General features: G+C 43.5%; 1 protein-coding gene across 8 annotated transcripts in view; it reads left to right on the top strand.

Moving 5' to 3' along the window:
* LOC119655840 (potassium voltage-gated channel protein eag) overlaps nucleotides 1-21697 on the top strand; it is a 274252-nt gene that overhangs the window by 231475 nt on the left and 21080 nt on the right. For 6 of the 8 annotated variants that reach the window (XM_038061951.1, XM_038061949.1, XM_038061953.1 and 3 more), the window contains 4 exons: nucleotides 2399-2530; nucleotides 13907-14019; nucleotides 14111-14254; nucleotides 14725-14821. In XM_038061951.1, the coding sequence (XP_037917879.1) occupies nucleotides 2399-2530; nucleotides 13907-14019; nucleotides 14111-14254; nucleotides 14725-14821 (486 nt within the window). The remainder of the gene's footprint in view (nucleotides 1-2398; nucleotides 2531-13906; nucleotides 14020-14110; nucleotides 14255-14724; nucleotides 14822-21697) is intronic. The other 2 variants (XM_038061948.1, XM_038061952.1) reach the window with 1 other exon arrangement.

Raw genomic sequence — 21697 nt, 5'->3', positions numbered from 1 at the left:
CCTATATGTTCTGACATTCATCAAGGCTGAGAGGTGGCGGCGTTCGATCAACACGTGGTCAATTTGGTTGAAAGTGGTCCCGTCTGGAGAGGCCCACGTATGTTTGTGGACCGCTTTCCGCGCAAACCAGGTACTTCCAACAACCATTTCGTGTGACCCTGCTAATTGAATAGTCCGCAGTCCGTTATCATTTGTTTTTTCGTGTAAGCTATGGGAGCCAACGTATCGCCTGAATACGGGCTCCTTCCCTACTTGGCTGTTAAAATTCCCAAGTATGATTTTGATATCATATCTGGGACAGGCTTCGAGGGTTCTTTCTACTGCCTCGTAGAAGGTATCCTTCTCCGACTCTGCAGTCTCCTCTGTAGGGGCGTGAACGTTTATGAGGCTTATATTTCTAAACTTGCCTCGCAAGCGCAGAGTGCATAGCCGTTCGCTTATACTTTCAAAGCCGATAACAGCAGGTTTCATTTTTTGGCTGACTAAGAAACCTACTCCGAGCACATGGTTTACTGGATGGCCGCTATAATATATGGTGTAGTGGCTCTTCTCCAGGAAACCGGTCCCTGTCCATCGCATCTCTTGCAACGCAGTTACATCAGCCCTATATTGGGACAGGGTATCGGCTAGCTGCTTATCAGCTTCATCTCTGTACAGGGAGCGCACGTTCCATGAGAAAATGCGCAAATCGTTGTTCCTTTGTCGTTGCCGGGTCCGTCGTTTTAATATCCGTCCTATCCGAGGCTCCTGTTGTGGCTTCGTAACGGTTGTTTTCCGTGTAGGGTTGTCAGCCCTACCCAACCCCCAACCTGGAGGACCAGGAACTTCGTCGGTATTTAAATGTACTGCAGGAAAGCTTGTACAGTTCACAACACATGGGAACAAATTGCTCAGTATATTCTGCAGCAACTCTGGACAAGAGCGCTTGCCTTTTAGCAATGACATCATCAACCTGTATGCGTCATCCCATGGGTCACAGTCAGCTTCAGTACACATCCGCTTGAAATATTCGGATTTATTCCTTGTGATATCTACTTGCATTTTTTCCTCGCATTTTTATATTGCACGTCTATCTCTTCAAATTCAGGTCGGGTTTTTCTGCGCTGGGAGCATCTCCTAGGTTTAAGGCACTTTTTCCGGCATTCCTCAATTTCCGAATTCCACCAAAAATTAGGATTTCGTCTTCCGAAAGCCCTACGCCGAGGCATAGAGGTATCACATGCCCCTTGCAATTTTTCCACATCCTATGAAGCTTTTTATTGCGCGCTTTCCACTAGCAATGTATCTTCCAGAAGTACCTCCTTGAACATTTCTGCGTCAAATTTCTTGGTTACCCAGCTCATCGTTATTAATGGTTTCATAATAATCATTTGCAAGGTTTGGAAGATGATAGCCTGATGATCGCTGTGTGTGTACTCCTCGCTGGCACGCCACTGCAAATCTCTGATAAAACTATCACTGACGAAGGTGGGGTCTAGGATCGGTGATAGGGGGTCCCCATACATACAAAAGAGTGGTGTAAGTTTTTTTTCATCAAATACAGTCATATAGGGTATCATACAGAAGGCCTCGGTTAGTACTTTCCGAAACCGCTTCTAGTTTTAGCATTTATTGGATAGGTGGGGAGTCGAAAGGGATCGTTTGTTTTGTGGGCCCATTCTCAAAAACTAGCCAACCAAAAAACAAAAATCAGGAAGATGCCATTATATGGTGCCTAGGCTCCGAAATACCCTCCATACCGATATCTGTTAAAATAAAGTTAATAATATTGTATTACTACAATTTTAAGTAAATCATTGATTCTAGCACCACAATAGAGTATAACATAGACCATGATCCCAACAAGTTTGGTGGAAATCGCATTATCACTAACAAAATTCTAATTGTTCAAAGTTATCGTTTCTTTGCAAATTCAAGACTGAATATGGATATTCTCACATAATATATTACGTACTACGTACTGATGGGACAAATGCACACTCAAATGTCTTTATAAAAGAAGTACACAAAACCTTCAGGTCCACACCTGAAGCGTCCGTCGTTCCGGTTTTCCGACCTGTTTGAATGAATTTGAAAATGAAAGAATGGAGTTGTTTGTGTTTTTATATTTGTCTCTATTTTAGGAGCCAGATGCTCCCCTCTTCAACTCTTCTTGTTTGGCTCAACATCACACTCTACATCAGCCAACCCCTAGGAAACCGCCCGCTTCCTGTTGACTTTTAAGTTTTTACTTTCTTTTTCATTATCCTTTCCGGAAACTCAAACACTTTGAATCGAGGCATATAGACTTCTCTAACACATTTCTAGCTATTCATTATCTCGTGACATATACCATATAATATATGAACAACCCCCGAAATAACCAAAATTAATAATGCAAATTCTCTTCTCATTCCAGAAACACCGCTATGGCTTTTATTGCAAGTTGCCCCCATCCGAAACGAACGCGACTTAGTGGTATTATTTCTATTAACATTTCGAGATATAACGGCCTTAAAACAGCCTATCGATAGCGAGGATACAAAAGGAGGTAACTATTGTACTAAATTAATTCCTTTATTATCTGTACGTGTCCTAGAATGTCTAGCTGTATATATGTGTATGCTCACCATGTTTGAAATGGTATCAAACTTGGAGTTATAATTGGCATGACATTAGCGTGAAGTCTAATACGTGACCGTGGAAAATCTAAATAGTTATTAACGACTAATCAGTTGTAGCAATTAGAGTTCTCATTATAATTTTCATCAATATGTGTATTGTTGTGTGTAGTGTGGAAATAGGATGCAAAGTAAGTAAGATATGTAATAAGACGACAAGATGGTCATAGTTCCATAGTTTATGTTTCGACCTTTTCATTCATATCACTGTTTTGATGAAAACTACCTAACCGATACTATTTTTAATGACTAGTGACTTTCATCATCTATATATATCTGACACTATCTCTAACATGAGCTCCAATTTTGCTGTACCAGCCTATGTTAGTCTCTGTGGACCCAATCCTTTTCTTAAAGGCATCGCTACAGTTATAGCGTATCTTTTTCTCCTCTGAACTTGGCATCATAGATAGATTAAGCTAAGGGGTATAGCCACACGCATCTGATCCAAGATGATGCAAATACTTAGGTCAAGCACTTTTACTTAATCCATTTCTCAATAGAAAGTTATCTGACGAATGTTACTATTTGGTTCTCTCTTGTGACCTTACGAAAGTCCACAGTCACATCGGAGATACCCTTCACATTCTCCTTCTGTTTCTTTCTCTAATGGCATCATGCTTCCTTACTAAGAAAAATATGAGCTAGTTCTTGCTGTCTCTACCCTCACATAATCTAAATGCTATTGGGAGTCATAAAGAACTCCAGAGACCCCGATTTTGCGCGAAGGCCCACCAATTCGATATCCCTAAAAGTTGTCTGGCGTCCTGACTTATGCCATCGCTCCATCTCAGGCAGAGTATGCCCCGTCTTTTTTTTCCTACCATAGATATTGCCCTTATAGACTTTTCGGGCTGGATCATCCTCATCCATACGGATTAAGCGGCAACCTATTGAGCCGGATTTTATCCACAACCAGACAGTTGTTTAGGCTCTGTTGGCCACCAACAATCGTGCGCGGATTTCATCGTCATCGCTGTTATCGGTTGTGATTTTCGACCCTAGATAGGGGAAACTTTCAACGCTCTCAAAATTGTAGTCTCCTATCCTTATTGTTTTCGTTTAACCAGTGCGATTTGATGTTGCTCTTTCTTTGGTTTTTGGCGTTGACATTGACAACATGTACTTCGTAATGTGCAGCCCATTTCGCGCCGCCTGCTTGATCTGGATGAAAGTAGACTGTACATCTCGGGTAGTTCTTCCCATAATGTCGATATCGTCAGCGTAGGTCAGTAGTTGGGTGGTCTTGAAGAGGATGGTGCCTCTCGCATTTACATCTGCATCACGAATCACTTTCTCCAGGGCGAGGTTGAAGAGAACACATGATAGGGCATCCCTTCGTCGTAGACCATTGTTGATGCTAAATCGTCTCGAGAGTTTTGCTACTGCTTTTATCTGGCTTCGAACATTGGTCAGGGCCAGCCTAGTCATTCTTATAAATTTCGACGGGATACCGAGTTCTCTCATGGCCATATACAGTTTTACCCTAGCTAGGCTATCATAGGTGGCTTTAAAGTGGATGAAAAAATGGTGCAACTGATGTCCATATTCCAACAGTTTTCCCATCGCTTGCCGCAGAGAGAAAATCTGATCTGTTGCTGATTTGCCTAGAGTGAAGCTTCTTTGGTATAGGCCAGGGATGTTCTGAGCGTATGCCTATATCCGGGCTAGCAAGATAGCGGAGAATATCTTATAGATGGTATTCAGCAACGTGATACCTCTATAATTGCTGCATTGCGTCATATAACCCCTTTCTATGTTTGGGACAGATAATGTCCTGTTGCCAGTCATCAGGCATTGATTCGCTGTCCCCTTTAAGCATTAGTTGATGAACCGCTTGGTGCAATTAGTCGCCTCCATATTTAGCCAATTCGATTGTAATTCCATCGGCATCTGACGACTTTTGAGCCGGTGGATTGCACGAACTATTTCTTCTATGCTTGGTGGTCGTATCATTTGTCCATCGCCTTCAGTTGGCGGGACCTCCAAATCGCCGATATTTTGGTTGTTGAGCAGTTCATCAAAATAATCAACCCAACCGTCCAATATGCCCATTCTGTCGGAAATCAGATTGCTCTCTTCATTTCGGTGGGATGAGCATCGAGGTGTATAAGGCCTCATCCTGCTGACTTATTGGGAAAACTTCCGCTTCCTGTTGGTTCTCCCACGCTTCCTTCTTCCGTCTGTGAAATAGCTTCTCCGCTCGACGGTGTTCTTGGTAAGTCTCTGCGCGTGCCCACGTTCTTTGAGAATGCAACATTACTCGGTATGGAGCATTCTTCCGTTTCGTTGCTAGCTTACATTCATTGTCAAACAAAACAAACATGCTTGTGGCCTTATCAATGATAACGCTCTTCAGGTGCTTGTGAAGATCATTTGTCGATGCTTCTGTTAACTGCGGTTATTACGGGAACCATTTCCCCCTTATATGTGGTACGCAGGACTGTGTTGTGAATGGCCTCAGTATTCACTCTCACCTGATTGTCAGAGGGGATTGTAGGTAGTGTTGTTATTCGATCTCGGAGCACCATGCCAACGAGGTAGTGATCCGGGTCTATATTGGCCCATATGGGGGAGACACGCTTTCATCCTTCTTCGTCTGCAGCTTTTTGTTAAGAGAAAACTCCCAACGGTCACCACGTGGAGGTGGACACAGGATTTGGTGGTAGAGCAGTTGGTGTTGGCTCAGCGGGCGATTCCCAGGTTTTATGCTTCATCGTGAGTACCAATCCACATATCGCTCTGGGACCTATACTATCCTTTGACCTTGGAAGGCAGCCTGGCAGTTACCAACTGCCTGACAGTAGCCATCTGCCCGGGTACTTAATAAAAATTTTCGAGCCACCCAAATAATAGCCGTTTCGTTTTCGTCAGTTGAGAGGGTTCCACCGCTGTCTAATAGTTTTCACAATATCTGGGAAGCAACTGCTAAGTCGCCATCCGCTTGTGAGTTCAGAAACCTGACAACGAGCAAATCATCATCATCATCACCAACGGCACAGGAACCGGTATCCCATCTAGGTCTGCCTTCGTAAGGAACTGCAGACATTCGGGTTTTGCGCCAAAGTCCACCAATTCGATATCCTTAAAGCTGTCCTGTGCTACACCATCGCTCCATCTGCGGCAAAGACGGCCACGTCACCGTTTTCTACCATAGATATTGTCCTCATAGACTTTTCGGGCTGGATCATCCTCACCTATACGGATTAAGTGACCCGCTCACTGTGCCCTATTGAGCCCGATTTTATCCACAACCAAACGGTCGCGGTATTGCACATGACTTTCGCCGTTATAGAAGATGTGCTCAGATCGATAGGCTTATATGCACCAAACCTCCGTGAAAAATGCATTTCTAAAGTCTGATTTCCTTGAATCTAACCAGGAACATAAAGTACATCCCCCTTCAACAGCCAAGTTCTGAAAGAGGAATATCTCTGCTTTCTTCTCATGTGAAATGTACCTGCTCATGAATTCTCCTCGAGATTTTATTTGAAAGAAAAATTCTTATACATCAAATTTGAACCGTACTATCTTCAAGCATTCCCTGACAGCAATTTTTGAGGCCTTCAATTGAAAGCTAAATTTTCTAGCACATCGAAAAGTACCGCTACTGCTTCAGACAATTCATCGAGTACACCCTGATACTCTCGATTATTTACTATTGTTCTGGGGTGCTGTTATCTCCTTCCCTGGCTAAGCTAATCAGTTACTGGATTACTGATGCTTTGGTTCCACCAATAGGTAGGATTTCTATAGTATTCGTTGATCCTGTTTGCAGCCCAAGTAGGACAGTGGACACTACGTCGAATTACCCTACCTTCGCCATCTTTCTGCCAAGTCATTTGAAGCATTCTGATAGGAAGTTGTCAGGATCACCTGAGTACCGACAAAATGGCATGTGAGAATGTCAAGAGATATCTTACCAACATTTTTGTACATATGTCATCATTAGAACGTAGCTGCAGCCTTTGGAGGTCCGTCCCAGTGAATCGTGCCGAATATACACTTTGGATGGGTTCTGCCACAAAGAAGTCCATTATCTCATTATCTGAGGTGAATGCTGCAGCGTTACTGTTTGGAAGACAGCTTTTATGAAAAAAGGAAAAGTGGCTCTCAAATACTTTCATGGAATTACTCTAACAACACTCCGATAGCTCGATCTAGTGTATCACTGGTGACTGAAAAGGTAGTGTCAACCAAAGGTTATTTCAGGGAATCCATTTAAGGGAGCTGTTCCTCACGAACAACGAAAATCAAGACGGTTGTCAGATGACACTTGTATACCCAATCAATTAGGAGGTAGTGCTTACCGCCATTTTTGGGAGGTGTCCGGGCGGAACCGGTATCCTCTAATACCCTCTTATTAAGTCAATCGAATCAGTCAACTACCTAGTCCAACTTAAACTGGAAAATAATTTCTCCCTTGGGCAGTTTTTTGGAAGAAAAGTTTCATTCCTTCGGTCACACTATCATGACATTCTCTGGGCTATGTAATAACCTATGATTTCTTGCGAATGGCGATGTCAGAGGCATCCACGTCGGAAGTATTTCTTTGGTAACTCTGCCGGAGAGAAAAGCTTGCTCATCCGATCGTAAATCAACCCTTTGGCCATTTATAGTTGCTGTTTTTCAGTGACAATAGTTTTCTCACCAAGGACTGATATATAACTGAAATATCGATGTCGAAGGAACCTCAAATCGGAGCTTTTCTCAGGAGTAATGAAACACTCCTCATTCTGCTTAGAAGCTTCCACTATCTCGACATGTGCAGGGCCTCTTAGTTTTCCGGTTAATATATTCAGAGCATCCAAAGACAAACGGTATATTTTCTAAACCTTTCATAAAATCGTAGAGATGCCATCATTTTCACCTAAATGAAGATCAGAGCACTCACAGTGGCATTGGGAACGATCCCAGCGTGCTTAATGGCAGGATTATTTATACAAATGTTCGCTGAGTCCTTATTGTTACCAAACGGGGAGCCTTCCTCCATTTCAACGAAATCGTCGGGACTCCAGCTATATCGTGTCAAACTTTCTCTGGCTTCTAAACTTATACTTTGAGTCTAAAATCTAATTTACTAACAAATGAGGTGGCCTTTTCAGGTGAGAACTTTGCTTATTACTCAACTTAATATCCTAAACCTGGTTCTCGTCAAGGTCATCTGCAGATTCATAACTTGATGTGCTCATATATTGGCTAGGGTGATTCCACAAAAATACTCTTTGTTAGGCGATAACACGACGTCGAGTAATACCCAAAGCTGGTAAACTTTAAGACGGACCACCCTCTTACTTTCCTATACATCCTGTAAGCGCTATGGGGAAAGTTCTCCAGCAGATAAAAACTACCGTGCGGAGTTGGTGACCTAAGACCTGAGAGGATTTACAGTCTGAGAGAGATTTGCAGTCTGATTTACGTGAAGCGATCTAATTATTAAAACCATAAAACCGAGGAAAATAAATACCAAATTTGGATGGCTGGAACCAAATCAGGAGGTCCCTAGCGACAACTAATTTGCAGTCTAATTTACGTCAAGCGCGCCGGCTATTGAAACCACAAACCCAAGAAAGAAAATATAAAATTTGAATAACTGGAACCAAGTCAGGAGGTCCCTAGCGACAACATATATTTCTTATTATCTTGTTGCTTTTGTCAGAAGACCAGGCAATTCTGGTACGACATTGATGATAGGCTCAAGTAGTATATTTCTTCCTGGGTTCTAAATGGAACTCTGTACTTAGTCCATAACTGGATCATGATTTTTATTTTTGTTATAGCGGAGTTCCTCATTTCTATAGTTCGAACTATCTTTGATAGTGAGCCTACTTTTCTACAGTTTACCTCTTGGGACGAAAAAAAAGTCGAATAGGCTTTACTTTTCTAATTTAATCGCTGCACTGTAGATAGAAATAACTAGAGGAGATTCCACCCTGGACAATCGCCAGCTGAAAATAAACTGTCCCCACTGAAAGACTGCCAAGAGCAGAGCCCCTTGACCAGTCATTTAACAAGGTGTGTATCACATAAACTTTCTACACCGACTCCACAAACCGTTTTTGATCCATCGGCAAAGAATGCTGTGTCATAGCCTTGCAACACGCTATCAGTCTTTCGCTCTGCCCTGATTGCAAAGCTCACAGCAAAGTTTCTTGTAAAGTTCGGCTTGCGTGTAGCGTAGTCCGTGAGGAATACTTAGAGTTCCCGAGGATGTTACTATGGCTGTTGGGCTTTGCTGTCCAGCATCCGGAAGCCCATAATCTGACGGCACTGCATGTCATAGCGTATTTAATGTGAGGATCTAGAGGAAGGAAGTGCAGGAATACATTGAGAGCATCTGCCGGGCAGGACTGTAGAACCAAGGTAGCACCTGCATACGCGATTCTTTGAATTCTATTAAGCTTCGTTCTCTTGTACTTTTCCTCAACCATACCACAGCTGAGTACATCCAGAAAATTATCCACGGCCAGTGAACTCATTTTTTTGCTAAAGTCCTCTTGAAGGCATAGAAGGTTGTACAAGCCTTCTTAACGCTCAGTTTTATGCTTAATCTCCAATTTACCTCTGGATCCAGGATTTCACCCAGATACTTTACATTGGAAAAAAGCACCAATCTTTGTTCATTAAGCTGCAGGAAGTGGAATGGTACTCTTGCCTTGGTGGTGAATAGCATCAGTTCCGTTCTGATTGGATCTATGCCGAGTCCTTATTTTGCGACGCACATGCACACCTTTCCCAACGCACTTGCCATGGTGTCACTGATCATGGATATCTCCCTGACACTAAAATCACGTACACGCCACCACCTTCACTCCGCTCCTGTCCCATATACGTAAAAATTTCGTCCATCACTATTAACCAGATAACCGTAGAGATGGCACCACCCTGGAACGTGCCTCTGCTGACAGCTCTGGTCAAAAGGCTACCTCAAAAATCAGACTCGAATACCCTAGTTCTTAGTGTGAATATTATCCAATGCGATACTTATCCAGTCCAATACTGGTTAAGGCTTCCTTGATAACGTTGATACTAACCTTGTTGAATAATAATCATTGGCACAACAATCCAATTTGAAGTGTGTTAGAGCACTTCATTCAAGACCGTAACGGTACACTACAACACTATGTTGCACTGTAGGAGGCAATGTAGTCAGCATTGTGCTCGCCCTGGATTATTACCTTGATTTGACTCAGGTACTCACTCACAGCTAAGTCAACTGGTATCCGACGTCAAATGACGATATAAGTCCCACTACCACCAGTAAGACTTGAACCGACCTTTCGTACGACAGCCTTGTGCTCTAACCACTGACCTATCCGGACACGAACGTTGTTGAATGCTCCCTCTATATCCAACAAGGCAGCTAGAGTATACTATCTGTACTGCAGTGATCGTTCCAATTATCTCGTGGAGAGCGGTTTTGTAGATTTTCCTTTTGACGTGCTGGGACTTAGAAAAAGGCGTTCTAACCATAATCGTCCTGATTTGTATGTCCATGATGCTCTCTTCCACACAAAAAAGGGGAGACTGATTGATCGAAAGTCCTTCGCCAACTCATGGTCGCGCCTGCCCGCTTTCGGTATGAGAACCACGCGAGCGTGTCTCCAAGATTGGGCTACGTCTCCTAAAAATATAAATCCCCTTTTTGCTGCTTCTGTAGCATGACTGACATTATGTCATCTGGGTCCGGAGATTTATTTGCGAAGAAGCTCTTTATAGCCCAGCCTATTTTATCCTCAGAAATGACCGATTTGATAATCTCCCACGACTGGGGTTGCATACTCTCAAAACTAGGCTGACTCACAGTCCTCCACGCTGGCGGGGAAGTGTGTCTGAATCAAAATATTTCGTCCAGGAGCCTCCCAAGTTTTTAAGAAAGGACTGATACTTCCAGCATCCCAGATTTGATGGTGCTATCAATATTCCCACAATAGTCCAACCAGGACTGCCTCTTGGCGGACTTGATGACCGACTTGTACTTCTTCAGGCAGTCCTTTTATGGCTGTCAATATTTTATGCCTGCAGCAGATGTTGAAGATCTCTCTGGTCAGCTTTCTGAGATTGGAGCAATGTCTTCTCGCTGTATTTAGGAGCGTACGAGACTTTGAAGGCGGTTTCGAATGCCCTTTCCAGAGCCCTGACTTTCGACTCCAGTTCGTCTGTCGTCTCAATCTTACTAATTTGAACACCGGAAAGTTTGATCTTGATAAGTTGACCAAACTTCCTCCGGAGGTTTCTGAAAGGTTGGCCAAGTTGGACGCTCTTAAAAAACCGGATGATACTTTCACCAACTCCAGAGTTGAGTCTTTATAGAAATACACTAGCCAGGAAAACAGGTCTCAGAAGGGGCAGGAAGAGAATTGGTGTTTTCTGCAAACCTTTCAACACGAAGGTGTAGCAAGAGAAATTAGGACACTGCGAGAGCGGTTGCTACCAATACACTTCAAACCACCTGACATCTACCCAGTGATACTAAAGGAGAGTATAGAGAACTTAGAGCAACTTCCTCTTAGGAGAAGGTTAAGATAGTCTCCATACCTAAGCCTGAGAAAGGCGACTATTCTCCAGACAAATCAACTTAATTTTCGCTGAAATGTTTGGGTTGACTGGTTGAGCGTTATATTCCTGAGTAGGCGCTTACGTCCAATCATCAAATGGAAACCAACATGCTTACCAAAGTGGAGTCCTGTAAGTTTCCTCTTCGCTTCTAGGTTTCAAAGCTAGAGGACGCAACTCTGAAAGGCGAGTACGCGATGGGGTTTTCGCCCTTCCAAAAGCTCTGTGATACCGCCAGAGAGCATGGCGTTGATGAAACGTTAATTCAGTGGATTTATGATATATTAACGCAGAGATTTTTATGTGTTGAACTGGGATTTGATTGATTTATGTTGGTGCCTCAGGCAAGGACTTTCAGTATATCCAATAAAAATCACAATGGTACTATTTACAAAAAGGAGGAAACTGAATGGTCTTTGTCTGCCGGAGATGAGGGGTACAGCCCTTCAACTCTCCAAAGAAATGATATATCTGGGTATTATTCTAGACAAGAAGCTTCTTTGGAACAAACATGAAGAGGTAAAGATGAAACGAGCTCTCACAGTTTATGGGCTGTGTAGGCGGGCCTTTGTCTCGATATAGGGACTTAGGCCTCAGGTAGTAATGTGGATATATGTTGCTATCATTAGGCCGATGTTCGCCTATGGGCTGTAAATTAGCTACACTGCAAAGAATTGTTTGTCTGAGTATTACCAGCGTCATGAGCACGACATCCGGCGCAGCGCTGAATGCATGTTTATTCAAAGCACTACAATGAAAGCAGCTCATAGGTTAATTTGACTAGATCTATGGGGAAACAATAGACGTGGAGGCATAGAGCATTGGAAGAGTTATTAGGAGAATTGAATCAAGTTTTCGCAATGCCTTCTGATTTTAAGATCCCCATTGATCTGTTTGGTAGAAGATATGAAGTTATCTTCAAGCGAAGAGAAAATTGGGACGAACTAGGAGAATGCGTGTCAGGATATACTAATGTCTTCTACACCGATGGCTCAAAAACAGAGCAGGGTTCTGGAGCAGGAGTCTATTTTTCGAATAAAAACAAGAGGTGGGCTTTTTTCTTGGGACAGTGTGTACGGTCTCTCCGGCTGAAGTGTATGCGATCCTAAGGGCGACAAGCGGTTGAAGCGTAGGCACATCGCAATCTGTAGCGATAGTCAAGCTGGCGTCGTTAAACACTCATTTGATCACCTCAAAAATCGTTCAGGAATGTAGATATCGATTGAACTCTGTTTCTAGTTTCACTGCGGTGGAACTCCTCCCCAGTTATTGTGGTATAGAGGGAAATGAAATCTTGAATGCTTTAGCTAAAGGGCCTTTAATTTGTTTAACCCGGCGCGTAGCCAGCAATCAGGATATTAGTTGCATTGGCTGATGCAATTGACAGAAACTGGGAACAAGCCTCCCATAATGACAGGTGGCTAAGCTCTAATGCTGCTAAGCACGCCAAACTTTTCCTATTAGAACCAAACAAATAAAGGCAAAGTTTATCCTATCGAAAAGCAGGAGGACTTAGAGGAGTATTGTTGGTATATGTTCAGAATAGAAGGAAGCGGGATTTGCGGAACATTTTCTATGTGAGCGCTCCCACTATGGACGCATCAGACGGGGTCGGAATAGAAAGTATCCAACTGGAAGCGGAGAAAGATCTCTGGTCAGACACTCTCCAGTTCTCCACCCTAAGAAACCCATTGTCGGTTAGTAGGGTAATATCAAGGACCTCTTCCCAACCAGCACAATTCTTCGAACTTTGACAATGGAAGGTTGGTGTAGCGCCCCTGTTACACATCGTTAGATTTGTGTGAATAATAAAATAAAAGAAAGACTGCTTTCGTCTTGGCGCGTCGACTGGATCCAGGTCATCATCCGGTTTCGCCGAGCGTAACACTGTTACCTTTGCGTTTCTGATTCGAACCGGACTTTGTACCTTTCCAGTGCCTCCTGTCGCTCTCCATTTATACGGAGCAGAGCAGGTTGGTTATTCGCTTGGGGCTTCTGGCGCCTTGAAGGCATAAGGATCGGATGAGTTTGTTTTTATCCATGCGGATCTTCGCAACCAAAAGCACACGAGCTGTCTCCTGGGGTTCTCGTCGTATGGTATGACTTTCAGCTTAGCGACCTCCTAGGCGTCGCTGATCCCAACATCGTACGAACGGAGAAAGTTTCTGAGGAATTAGTCCTTGCACGGTACAACATGGAATCCACCGAACCCCTGAGAGGAAACGATGCAGGGGATAAATCCACCCCCTTCACCTTTGGCGTCCAGGAGATGATCGACCATCGCCGACAGCCTGACCTCAAAGCTGACAATTTATTGGGAAGTCACTTTAAACTTTTTCAAGAAGCGTACAATAATAATCTAAAACTGTCCACAAATATCGAGGTCTAGATACTTTGATGCACTATCATATCGTAAATATTATCATTCAAAAGGTGACAACTCTTTCAACTTACTTCAGATTACTTTGTTCATTTAGTCAATTTGGTATAGAGTAACATGTCACTTTTTTGTTTAGTAAAGGAGAGCACCAATGTAACTTGCTTGATCGCACAGCAAGCGACTTACTACTAGGACTACTCTAGAAAGCTCACAAACATACCATAAAACTAGCACTATGTGTTTTTTGTTCTACATTTATGTGGTGTGTCCGTTACCTTTTAAAATTTGAATGTTGATTCTCATATTAAAGTTCTAGGTCTTTCAAAATTCGCGAAATTGGCTCGATCCGTAACACGAAGTCGTCAATTTAGTGCACATCTTCCAACGCTTAAGGATCCAACAAAACAATCAAATCTGGCACATGTAAGTTCGCCTCCTTCCATTCTTTCTCGCTCAACCACAATTTCCAAAGAAATTCAATCATAAAATCGATATTTTATTAATTTCCCAACAGATGATGTCACTAAGTGCTGATATTATGCCACAATATAGACAGGAAGCACCAAAGACACCACCTCATATACTTTTACACTATTGTGCATTTAAAGCAATTTGGGATTGGGTGATATTGTGTTTAACGTTTTATACTGCTATCATGGTTTGTATATTTGAATTCAAAAAGGACGTTTGTGTGACATAACATTTAAAACAACAATAATTCATATTCCACGGCACATGTACGGGTATTGTGTATGAAAAATTTACGTAAAATCACGTAACAGTAATGCAAAAAGACTCATAAGGACATGACGAGAACACAATACTCTCACAGGCTGTAGTGTTCTCATACAAAACTAAATTTCCAACAGAATCTTATGACATGAATATTCTAAATGAATTTTTATTTGTCCCATTATTCGTCCTTACGTACGTCTGTTTGTTTTTGCACGTTCATATTTTTCACTGCATTACGAACGTTAGTACCTTGTAAAGTGGAACGTGCTGAAGCAGAAGGAATCATACATAGTGTATGAGCATTTATTTAAAATGAAATGTGTTGTTTTATGATTGTTTCTGCTCCTGTGTGTGTTATTTATTGTTCGTTTGTACCTACTTGTCCTCTTACAGGTGCCGTATAATGTAGCCTTCAAGAACAAAACCTCGGAAGATGTTTCATTGTTAGTAGTTGACTCTATTGTAGATGTTATATTTTTCATAGATATTGGTAAGTATGAAAACTTAATCAAATTGTATCAGTGCAATTGTTGAAATCAGCATGATTTGCCAAGGAGCATATCTAAAACCTCTCCTGAGCCTCTCTCTTCCAAGTACGTTCAATATTAGTCAACTATGCAAGCTTCCTTCCTGTTATGGACCATACACTTCATAATCGTTCTACAGACGCACAATTTTCTCTTCTTCTCCCCTTGTATGCTGTTAAACATATGTAATACATCCCCTTACTTCAATATTGACCACCCTCGTGTTAATCTTGATCTGGTTAATCAATATATAATATAATTCTCACCTTACTTATAAGCCGGCATTAATTAAGGCAACTTCCTTATCAATTTACTACCCCGCCTTAGACCAAACGCAGGCTAAAAGCGTTGCGGAGCGTAGCGTATATTATCCAATCAGAATACAACCGAAGAGCATAAAGTTGGCATATTGAGAAGCCAGTATCTGACCAACATGATCCGATGATATAGGAGCTAACTTTCCATGAGCTATTATTAGCAACACAGAAGAAATAACTGCAATTCTGAATTTTAGACAAGGCAGCGAAAGCGGATCAGGCGCTGTTAATGCGTGGAACGACATCCAGTTTTGTGCAACCTTCAGCAGAAACCATACTTCCTAGATATACAAATTTATCAACGCTTTCAATGCTCTACCTATTAAAGCAGCCAGGGGGAGTGCGATAATCCAGAGAGACTGAGAAGTTTGGCTTTGGTGGCATTTATGTTTAGTCCAACTGTACTTACCACTCTTTCCAAATCCAGAGATATTTGACCTCGGTCTATGAGTCGGCGAGAGAGCGGGCAGATGTCACCCTCCGAACGTCACCGAAAACAAGAAGAAATAGTATCAGTATCAATATGCAATCCTACCGGACCCCGCTTTGACCTCAAATTCCGTTATATATCGATCTGCTAATTATTACTATTTTCTCCGGAATAACTCCCCTGCGTACAAGATGCCAGAAACACTTCCTGTTCACGCTATCGATTTCTCTTGATGAAGAGCAAGCGAAGCGAAGATGTAAACTCTGCGCACTGTTCTACAATATCCCATAGGGTGTTGATGTGGTCGATGTAGGAGGATCCCGAGGGGAAACCTGCCTACTCTCAGTCTATCATGCTTTAAAGTTGTTCTTTGATGCATTCCAGGATTATTTTAGACATTATCTTTGCGACGGCAGGCAGCACGCTGATACCCCTCTATTTGTCACACTCAAAACGGATCCACTTGCTTTGAATCTTATCGATCATCCCTGTTTTCCACTCTCTCGGAAAAGTTTCGTATTCGAGCCCACCGGCTTTTCTCCGTTTGAATGTATTGATGACCGAAATGACTTCCATTCTGCTTAAAGATCAGTCCGCATCCGCATGTTACGATGACTAACCATTTTATCTCAAGAACCGTGGTGAATTGTTCTTTCCACCTCGTGGTTTAGGAGTCTACCTGTGAAGGACGCTATATTATGGTGGCTGTAAAAATACATCTTAAAAATATTTTCCTGAAACATAAAGTGTTTGCCAAGCAGAAGGGAATCATCATCATCAACGGCGGAGCAACGGATATTCGGTCTAGGCCTAGGCCCCCGAGGTCCACCAATTCGATATCCCTACAAGCTGCCTAGCGTCCTGACCTCCGCCATCGTTTCACCTCAGGGAACGCCTGCTACGTCTTCTTTTTCGACCATAAATATTGCCCTTATACACTTTCCGAGCTGGATTATCCACATCCATATGGAATAAGTGACGCTCCCATCCCGAATTTCGTCCAAAACCAGACGATCATGATGTCGCTCATAAATTTCATCGTTATAGAGGCCACGGAATAGTCCATTCCCTTGAAGGGGGCCAAAAATGTTTATCTCGAACGCGGCCAAGAGTTCGCAATTTTTCTGCCTAAGAACCCAAGTATCCAAGGAATACAAATCAGACCCTGCGGGTGCAGAGAAGGAACCCGAAATGTGATTTTCCATTACCGAACGAACCTGACGCTTCGCGGGCACTTGTTTGCAGCGTCCTCCGGTTCGACAGAGGCTTTCAGTCCCAACAAGGAAACTCATTTGAACCCGCCCCGGAGTCAAGCTTCAAGAAGTGCTACCGTCGCTCCAGGACTTTAAATGAGCCCTCATATGGTTTTGTATAGCGGTCTCCTACAAGCGTCCACCCCAGTGAGGATCTGCTAGCATATCTCGAGGCCCCTGGGAGTGTTGACCTACGGTGTCGTATGTCGGGAAAGTGGAGTCAGCCGCAGTTTCGAAACCGCATCCCCGAACAAACGCAGCCTGCTAGAGCCACTTAACCCTACTTTAACATCCAGTACAGCGTCGGCGGAAAGCCGTAGACTCTCTTCGTGCCCCATCTCCGCGTGAACTCCTCTCGATGGGCTGCGAGAAGGCTGAGGAGGACGACAAGCAAAGACTGCAACCACGACGGATCGTCGCGAGCCATTAAGGCGGCCTTTAGTGTCCGGTGCCAACGTTCCAGCATCCCAATGGACGCAGATGGTATGCAGTGGTCCTGTAGCGTTTGAAACCAAGGAGCTCACCTAACTCCGAAAAAAGGGTAGACTTAAACGGCATTCCCTGTGCCGTAATATCAGTCAGAGGTATTGCTTCAGGGGATCGCGCAAACCTGTCGATTGTGAGGCAATACTTATGTCCATGTGAGTCTTGCAAAAAGCCAATGATGTCAAGGTGGATAGTGTGGAAGCACTTGGTTGACCGAGGGAATACACTTATTTCCTTTTTTACGTGCTCTTTGGTCTCACACTTCTGGCACGCGATGCAATGTCTGGCCCAAGAGTTTACGTACCATATTTGTTCATGGGCGGTCAGAAGTATTTTCCGGTGACTAACCGGTTCTTCGTCCTGATGCCTGGGTGCGCAAGATTGTGCACTGCGTGGAACACTTCCCTGTGAAAATCGGCCTAGGTCCTTTGTCTGAGGTCTCGCAGAGTAAGTAGGGGTTTGGGCTGAAGATAGGAATATTTTCCTAATGTAGAATTTATGGAATTCCTCATTTCCCTTCATGTTATGCTCCAAACGGCGCCCCTCACTGCGTCTCCTGTTTACTCCTTTATGGGGTACAGTACATCCATACAGTTTCCTTCTTGTAGAAAGACGAAAACAAACACGCTTGACCGAAAAGTTTCGAACCCAGACAATGAAAGCAAGAGATCTATGTTGAACCAACTTGACCAACGTGTTGGCAAAGTATCCACAGGCTGAAATTGAAATATAGAGTAACTCATTAGTCAATATTCCATAGATGCACAAAATTGAAAAATAATTTTCCATTTTCGACTATATCGGGAATCAGCTATTACCCATCAACTATTCTCACCCCTTAGTCTCGCAAATTGATTTCCGGAACTTTCATTGCCACGTTTTATACATGACCTTTCTTTCAGACGCTCTGCAATCTTCTCCTCGGCTGTGGTTTTGTTGGTGAACAGCTGCCTTATCTTTTTCTTCGCTAGTCTTTCGCTGATATGCCCTTTGATATAAGAACATCACAAACCGAGCTTACGCTGTTGATAATTTGTATAGTTCCTCCCTCTTTTGTCTTCAGATGGAGATGCGGATTCATAACGTCAAGTACATAATCCTTTTTCTTTCCATAACAGTGAAATAGCTGAAATCTTCATTGAATCATCATCATCATCAACGGCGCAACAACCGGTATCCGGTCTAGGCCTGCCTTATAAGGCACTTCAGAAACCCAGGTTTTGCGCCGAGGTCCACCAATTCGATATCCCTAAAAGCTGTCTGGCGTCCTGACGTACGCCATCGTTCCATCTCAGGCAGGGTCTGCCTCGTCTTCTTTTTCTACCATAGATATTGCCCTTATAAACTTTCCGGGCTGGGATCATCCTCATCCACGCGGATTAAGTGACCCGTTCACCGCAATCTGTTGAGCCAGATTTTATCCACAACCAGACGGCCATGGTATCGTTCATAGATTTCGTCGTTATGTAGGCTACGTAATCGTCCATCCTCATCATCAAACGTTGCTGATATTGAATGGTCTTGAGAGTGATCCTGCTGCTTTTATCTGGCCTCGCACATTGGTCAGAGTCAGCCTAATCAGTCTTATCAATTTCGCTTGGATACCGAATTCTCTCATGACGTGTATAGTTTTACCCTGGCTATGCTATCATAGGCAGCTTTAAAGTCGATGAAAAGATGTTCCATCGCTTGCCGCATAGAGAAAATCTGATCTGTTGCTGATTTGCCTGGAGTGAAGCCTCTTTGGTATAGGCCAATGATGTTCTTCGCGTTTGAGGCTATCCGACCTAGCAAGATAGCTGAGAATATCTTATAGATGGGACTGATACGTGATACCTCTATAATTGCTGCACTGTGTGTTTTTATGTATGAAACAGATAATGCCTCTTTGCCAATAGTCAGGCATTGATTCGCTGTCCCATACCTTGAGCACAAGTTGGTGAACCACTTGGTGTAACTGGTCGCCTCCATATTTAACCAATTCGGCTATAATTCCATCGGCTCCTGGCGACTTATGATCTTTTAGCCGATGAATTGCACGGACTGTTTCTCCTAAACTTGGTAGTGGTAGTATTTCTCCGTCGCCTTCACTTGACGGGACCTCCAACTTGCCGATATTCTGGTTGCTCAGTAGCGCCAATATGCCCATTCTGTCGGAAATCAGATTTCCCTCTTTGTATCGGCAGGATGAGCATCGAGGTGTATAAGGCTTCATCCTGCTCACTTGTTGGTAAAACTACCGCACCTGGTGCGGTTGCTCCCTGTACTTTTCTAGTTCACAGACTTGTTGGTTCTCCCAGGCTTCCTTTTTCCGTCTGTCAATTCGCTTCTCCGCTCGACGGAGTTCGTGATAAGTCTCTGCGGGTGCCCGCTTCTTTGAGGATGCAACATTACTCGGTATGCGGCATTTTTCCGCTCCGTTGCTAGCTTACATTCATCGTCAAAACAGCCGTTCCGACTTTTTTTGCGACTGGGACCAAGTATGTTTGTGGCCGTATCAATGATAACGTTCTTCAGGTGGTTGTGATGATCATTTGTTGATGCTTTATCTCCAGAACCTCTGTTGACTGCAGCTATTGCGACATCCATTTCCCTCTTATAGGTGTCGCGGAGGGCTGTGTTGTGGATGGCTTCAGTAGGTAGTGTTGTAATTCGAGCTCGGAGCACCATGCCAACGAGATAGTAATCCGAGTCTATATTGGGCCCCCTATATGTTCTGACATTTGTCAAGGCTGAGAGTTGGCGGCGTTCAATCAGCACGTGGTCAATTTGGTTGAAAGTGGTCCCGTCTTGTGGACCGCTTTCCGCGCAAACCAGGTACTTCCATTAACCATTTCGTGCGATAGTGCTCACTGAATAATCCGCAGTCCGTTATCATTGATATCCCTATATAAGCTATGGGAGCCAACGTATTGCCTGAATACGGGCTCCGTCCCTACTTGACTGTTGAAATCTCCAAGTATGATTCTGATATCATACTTAGGACAGGCTTTGAGGGTCCGCTTAACTGCCTCGTTGAAGGTATCCTGCTTCGACTCTGCAGTCTCCTCTGTAGGGGCGTGAACGTTTATGAGGCTTATATTTCTAAACTTGCCTCGCAAAAGCAGAGTGCATAGCCTTTCGCTTATATTTTCAAAGCCGCTGGTTTCATTTTTTAGCTGACTAAGAAACCTACTCCAAGCACATGGTTTACTGGATGGCCGCTATAATATATTGTGTCGTGACTCTTCTCTAAGGAACCGGTCCCTGTCCAACGCATCTCCTGTAACGCTGTTACATCAGGGCTATATTCGAACAGGTTATCGGCTGGCTGCTTGGCAGCTTCATCTCAGTTCAAGGAGCGCACGTTCCATGAAAAAATGCGCAAATCGTTATTACTTTGTTGTTGCCGGGTTCGTCGTTGTATTATCCGTCCAGTCCGAGACTCCTGTTGTGGCTTCGTAACAGATTCTTTTCCGTGTAGGGTTGTCAGCAATGCCCACCAATCACCAACCTGGAGAACCAGTTAGTACATTCTGTCCAGTTTTTAGAAGCGGGAGACTCGCCTTCATTCTTCTCCGTCTGCAGCTTTTCGTTAAGAAAAAGCTCCCAGCGATCACCACATGGAGGTGGAGATAGGGTTCATTGAATATCCAGTTTTTATCCTTCTTCAACAGCGTAAATATCACGGTTACATTTACCCTATTAAACCTAGGACAGAATGTGGAAGCATGATCCGGTGAAAGTAAGTACAATATTCAATGGTTTAAAGAGACCCAATTAACATGAATCTCACGCGGCAAAAGTAAGCCAACTTTCGCCTGACACATAATCAGAAAAGGCAATAATCATTCGTTGCCACTCCCTATGGGGCTTTAAAGCTATAAAAATGCGCTCAGTTAATATCTGCCCAGATAAATCCATCGAGCTTATATTTTTCAGATATCCAGATTGTACACCATCCACCAGAAACCGTACATGACCCCTCCTGGGCAGACTGGTACAGCATTATTTTGGTGAAGCCAGAATGTTTGCGCAGCATACATACAAAATTTTTCTCAAAACTTCTTGCCAGAAGACCTTTGTCTAATATTTGTCATTATCGCATTTATTCCCTTGTCTTCATCATCATCATCAATGGCGCAACAACCAGTATCCGGTCTAGGCCTGCCTTAATAAGGAACTCCAGACACCCCGGTTTTTCGCCGAGCCCTACCAATTCGATATCCCTAAAAGCTCTCTGGCGTCCTGACCTACGCCATTGCTCCATCTCAGCCAGGGTCTGCCTCGTCTTCTTTTTCTACCATAGATATTGCCTTTATAGACTTTCTGGACTGGATCATCCTCATCCATACGGATTAAGTGACCCGCCTA

The sequence above is a fragment of the Hermetia illucens genome, chromosome 4 (assembly GCF_905115235.1).
Source record: "Hermetia illucens chromosome 4, iHerIll2.2.curated.20191125, whole genome shotgun sequence".
Classification (NCBI taxonomy): domain Eukaryota; kingdom Metazoa; phylum Arthropoda; class Insecta; order Diptera; family Stratiomyidae; genus Hermetia; species Hermetia illucens.
The sequence above is the reverse complement of the archived record's forward strand: the minus strand, read 5'-3'. Positions and strand labels throughout refer to the sequence as shown.